Raw genomic sequence first — 5000 nt, 5'->3', positions numbered from 1 at the left:
TACAAGTTATTACTAGATTCTATGTGCTTCAAACTTTCCCATACATGAAAAGCCTAGACAATGAAAATCAATACACCCACACTCAAACCTCAAATATCCCTATCACAAAAATTCATGTATTGTTACAAAAATGCTGCCATAGAAATCAACAAAAATTCCTTAGGTAACAACCTACATAATCATGGCTTAGTGGCAAAAATAAAAGTTGCCTGAATACCTGTTCCCAACAACAGATGGCAAATGAAGATATACAAAACATACCTCTAATCTTCTGGCAGAACTTGATACTATTCCTCTGCCTGACTGGAGACTAGAGATATGGGGGCCCATAGGAACAATTCTTGGCTGGCCCACTTTTTGTGGGATTCTGAAAAATTACAAAATATCTCTATAAATCCATTTCAAACAAGACCAAAGTATGATCAAACTCTTAAGAGTATATAAGTGAAGTTTAAAAGAATTATCTATACATGTATAACAATACTTTTAAATCCTGTCCTATAACTACCAAGCAAACAAAATTAACTAGGCAACACATGTTTTCTCAAGACAAATGAAAGATATGATCAGTAATTCTATAGTCAAATCTAATAAAATATGTGTACACAGACAAAATTGTTCAGTTTACACGTACTTCACTTTTTTGGCAGTGCCTTCATCAATGATACTTTGGACCTGCTGAACATCTATATGTGGGAAGACTGGTTGATGGATACGTGTAAATGAACCCTCAGTGGGCTTGGGAATCTTGGCAACAAATGGCTGTGGATTTGGGTTTTCATTGCTGTACAGCTGCTGACCAAGTTCCTGCAGGGAGAAAGAGAGGATGAAACGTGATATGTGGTTCTTCTTTAACATAGTATTCCAAAAAGGAATCCTTTATATGCCTGTTTTTTATAGAAACATATGCATAAATCTTATCGTCAAATATACAGACATAGAGATATAGACAAACACACACAAGGTATGCAGGTATGTATGCATGCTCCCCCCTCCCCTTCCCTTCTTCCAAGTTAAAATAAACAGTAACAGTTTTTAAAATCTGCACCTGAATATGGACTAGAAGCATTCGACTATCATGTTGCTCCAGGCGTAGTTGGTCCCCAATGCCAGAGTAAAGGTCATCCCACAGGTCGCAGACTCTCCATGGGGGGCCTCTCTCTGTGACGAATGTGGTGAAGAACATGCAGTCTAAAACCTTGCCCACAAACTCATTGTCCACCATTCCACGGTTGCCCAGGAAAGATGCCTGCAAAAGTACAGATGCAATTACTCAGATGGAATTACATGGGTGACTAAATTTCTGCAATTTTACTGGAATTGGAATCTAAAAGGTAAAAGCTTTTCATTCTTTTTATTGCTGGTGTATCATTACTTCATGTTTAACCCATTGCAGACAGGTGTCATGACATAGAAGCTTTGGCCTGACAACGTGCGTCATGACGAAATGACGTTCGGGGATTTTGGATCACTATGCTATTTTATTGTGCTATGAAAAAAGAGTGAGTAATGATGCCAACTGCATTCATAATTACTGTAATTACTGTAATATTAAGCTAACTCAATGTCCAAAACCTAGATGGCATCACTTTTTCCTAGCACTAGCAGGAGAGAGAGCCTTGAATGGCACCCATCCATGGTCTCTAGCAAGCACTATCTTTATAGAGCAATGTCACACATTAAGTTGATGATGTCTTGCTCTAAAGTACCACCGATGAAGGTTGTGTAGGCAGAGCGAGAAGAGGAAGGTGACTCAATCCATACCCAGTGTCTAAAATGTGCTCCTGTGCCAATATGGATGCCTTTCACTGTGGCACTCACAGTCACAAGCACAGGTTTCATTCCTCTTCCCTACCTCTTCATGTTATCTTCATTGTAGGTGGTTATATGTTTCTTATCGTTCATGACAGAACAAATATATGAAAAGAAAGTTACCTTTTGTCCTCCTATAAAACATCAATATTTCTAACACACTGAGTATAAAGAAAATAATGAGGTAGTATGGATCATATACTACAGTTTTAGTCAACTGCAGCATTGATAGAGGCTGCCATAAGGCACATTTAAGTCTCTAAACTCAATAAAAAACACAAAAAATAAAACACAAAAACAGCTCTAGTTTTACAATGAATGACTGAAAGAGAGTAGGAAGATTCAAATTATGTTGCTTCAAGCTGCCTCTCTCTAAAATGATATCTATCCTGGAGACTGGGCAATCGAATCTATCCCCATTCGCAATGGGTTAATGGAGAAAAACACACACACACACACACACACACAAAACAACAACAAACATAAGCAATTAAAAAAGAATGAATTTTCCTAAGAAATGTATCACTTCTCCTTACCTTGTGGAAGGTAATGACTGGCTTTGAGTGTATCCTGATAATGGTGAGACATGATCGGTAACCCTGTAACAACTCGGCGAACATGCGCATGAACACAGCTCTGATTTCTTTGTCCATCACAATATGGGGAGAGGCCCTGATACCGGCACTTGAGGGAAAGGCATTGTCTGCGGTGCTGAGATCAGGGTGAAGCACCTGCAAAACGAGACAAAAGAAAGGTAATATCATCATCAGCACATTGAAAGCTTCCAGTTTTAACCTTTTCTTGTCTCCTAGAACAGGCTTCTAACATCCTTTTTCAATTATATGATTCCCAGCTTTGCTTTCAATAATGAACTCCATTATCTGACTTTACACTTATACTGGAATAGGACTATCACTAATACAGTTGTTTCAGTGCATTATATGTTAACCTCTCCAGAATAGGCCGTCTTATATTCTGACATAAAAATCCACTAAACAATTTCTATTTACTCTAATTCAATCTGTACAAAGTTGCATTTTTGGAAACTACGAGTCAAAATCTACACTATGAGACTAGAAAAAAAATCAGTCATTTTTTGGCTTCCTGTGGAATAATACTACAGTTGGCCTTATCTTCACCTGAATGAGATTAAAATATCAAAGTGCTTTGTTTCAGCCTAATTTATAGTTTTTTTTAGAACACAATCTACAAGGAATGGGGAGTGGAGGAGTGTTGGGAAGAATAGGAAGGACATGAAAAAGACCTAAGTGAACAATATCAAATAAAAAAAAAAGTAAAGAAAGATGAAAAAAGAGGAAATAAAAGGGAAAAGAAGAAGCAGAAAAAAGTTATGAAGAAGAGAAAATGAACATCAGACATGTGCCTTGCAAAGCCTACCTTAGAGAGAGCAGCATGGGTCTGGCTCCAGAATGGTTCTGGCAAGAGGGACACCGTCAGACTTTCTGGGACACGGATCGATCCTCCGTCGAGATCCGCAACAATCACATCCATCTGTTACAGTGAGTGATAAATTGTGTCAAGAATGAAATACTTGGTATATGATTGATTGATAATAATGATAATAATGATGATGACAGCAATAATACAAAAAATATATATATACGTACAAAATAAAATCTGCCAAGTCTGAACTCATTATCATTGGACGTATTAAGCTGACAGTCCTTAAATAGAAAATACTGGGTTTTGTGTATTATCAATCTGTATTACTTATCATGCAAAACCATTACCACTAAAAATTGATAGAGTATGATTTTTTTTATAGAAAATTGAAGAAGTTTTAGTTTGTCTAATTCAATGCAAAATTAATTTCAAATCAACTCTGTTCATACATGTTAAAATGAAAATACAAACTGCAAATTCTAGAGATGACACATCACATTATGAGTTAACATATATCTTACAATGTTTTAAAGAAAATCCAAATACCTGTTTCTTTAGAATAAGAAATGAGACAAACAAAAGACAGACAGTAAATCGTAACGTTACTTAATCACCAAGTCCTTACCAGTTCAACAACATCATGCTGGAGGTGAGAATGAACCCCCATGATGAAGGGCGTTGGTGTGGACAGAACCTCGACCAAAGACGCTGGCAGAATTGGAATGTAGACATGGGAGTACCTGAAGGAAGGGGGAAAGTTATGAGGATCAGTTGGCACAACTATGTTACGTGTGATGAAGCACAGAAGGAGAGATTATGAGGAATGGTAAGGCAAGTTGTGTATCATGAGAATCAGATTCAGTATGTTACTCATAATACTTATTGTGAAGCCAAAATATAAGATTGGTTAATTGTAAAATGATGTACTAAGATATAATTCTAACATCATTATATCATATCGTGACTTACTTAAAGGGATAGAGAAGAGCTTTAAGGGCATAACAGGACTCTGTTAGTCGATTGTAAGATTGACTGTGGAAGAGAATCTTGTGTTCGGAGAGGGCAGCGCAAAAGAGCACCAAAACATTCTTGATTCCTGGAAGAAAACAGTATCATGTACATATATAAGTAAGTCAAATTGGTTTACTTTGAGGGATCCAATCATTTTTGTGATCATGGACATCTGTCTAATATAAGAATAACAGAATGATTGAATTTCAAATGTTAGTTAAGCTACAAGCAAATAATAAACAAACAATTACAATCAGTTTACAAAATGAAATCATTTGTTCTTTGCTTACAAAAAGCAGAACCAGAGACCTACCTAATTGGTTGAAGAGGCTAAGAACAGTAGTACCGGTGACAGGAAGAGTTGGAGAGGCTGGAGGCTGGAGAGCTTGTCTATCTCCTGCACCAATGCTGAACCGAACCTTTGAAAACGCAGAAAAATCTTTAACAAAAAAAATGAAAGTCACTGAATATAAATACCACTAAATAATCAACACATGAGTCTAATTTCACTGCCAGGCAATCAGCAGGAAGAAAAAAGGAAAGAATGAGACAATGCTAACATTTGAGTAACACAAGCAGCACCCACCTGCGGTCCCCCTGGTGGAGGCACCTGAACATAGCCCACCATGTTGCCTATAAGAGTCTCCATGCTTACACCTAGCCCTTCCATATACACTGTATACACAATGCCCATACAATTCTGAAAAAAGGTGAGAGGAAAAGGTTTCCTATTATGAAACACTGCAAATTTTGAAAAGGACAAAAAATTAAAT

General features: G+C 37.0%; 1 protein-coding gene across 5 annotated transcripts in view; it reads right to left on the bottom strand.

The window, feature by feature from the left end:
- Sbf (SET domain binding factor) overlaps window positions 1-5000 on the bottom strand; it is a 58830-nt gene that overhangs the window by 29220 nt on the left and 24610 nt on the right. For all 5 annotated transcript variants that reach the window (XM_086537330.1, XM_086537332.1, XM_043036225.2 and 2 more), the window contains exons 5-13: window positions 4814-4927; window positions 4541-4646; window positions 4186-4312; window positions 3842-3956; window positions 3211-3324; window positions 2349-2543; window positions 1049-1249; window positions 635-807; window positions 262-367 (exon numbers count right to left, since the gene is read on the bottom strand). In XM_086537330.1, coding sequence (XP_086393456.1) covers window positions 262-367; window positions 635-807; window positions 1049-1249; window positions 2349-2543; window positions 3211-3324; window positions 3842-3956; window positions 4186-4312; window positions 4541-4646; window positions 4814-4927 — 1251 coding nt within the window. The remainder of the gene's footprint in view (window positions 1-261; window positions 368-634; window positions 808-1048; window positions 1250-2348; window positions 2544-3210; window positions 3325-3841; window positions 3957-4185; window positions 4313-4540; window positions 4647-4813; window positions 4928-5000) is intronic.

The sequence above is a fragment of the Penaeus japonicus genome, unplaced genomic scaffold (genome assembly GCF_977035675.1).
Source record: "Penaeus japonicus unplaced genomic scaffold, GWHDUDI00000001_assembly GWHDUDI00000005, whole genome shotgun sequence".
Lineage (NCBI taxonomy): Eukaryota > Metazoa > Arthropoda > Malacostraca > Decapoda > Penaeidae > Penaeus > Penaeus japonicus.
Note: the sequence above shows the minus strand (reverse complement) of the source record. Positions and strands in the feature narration are given on the sequence as shown.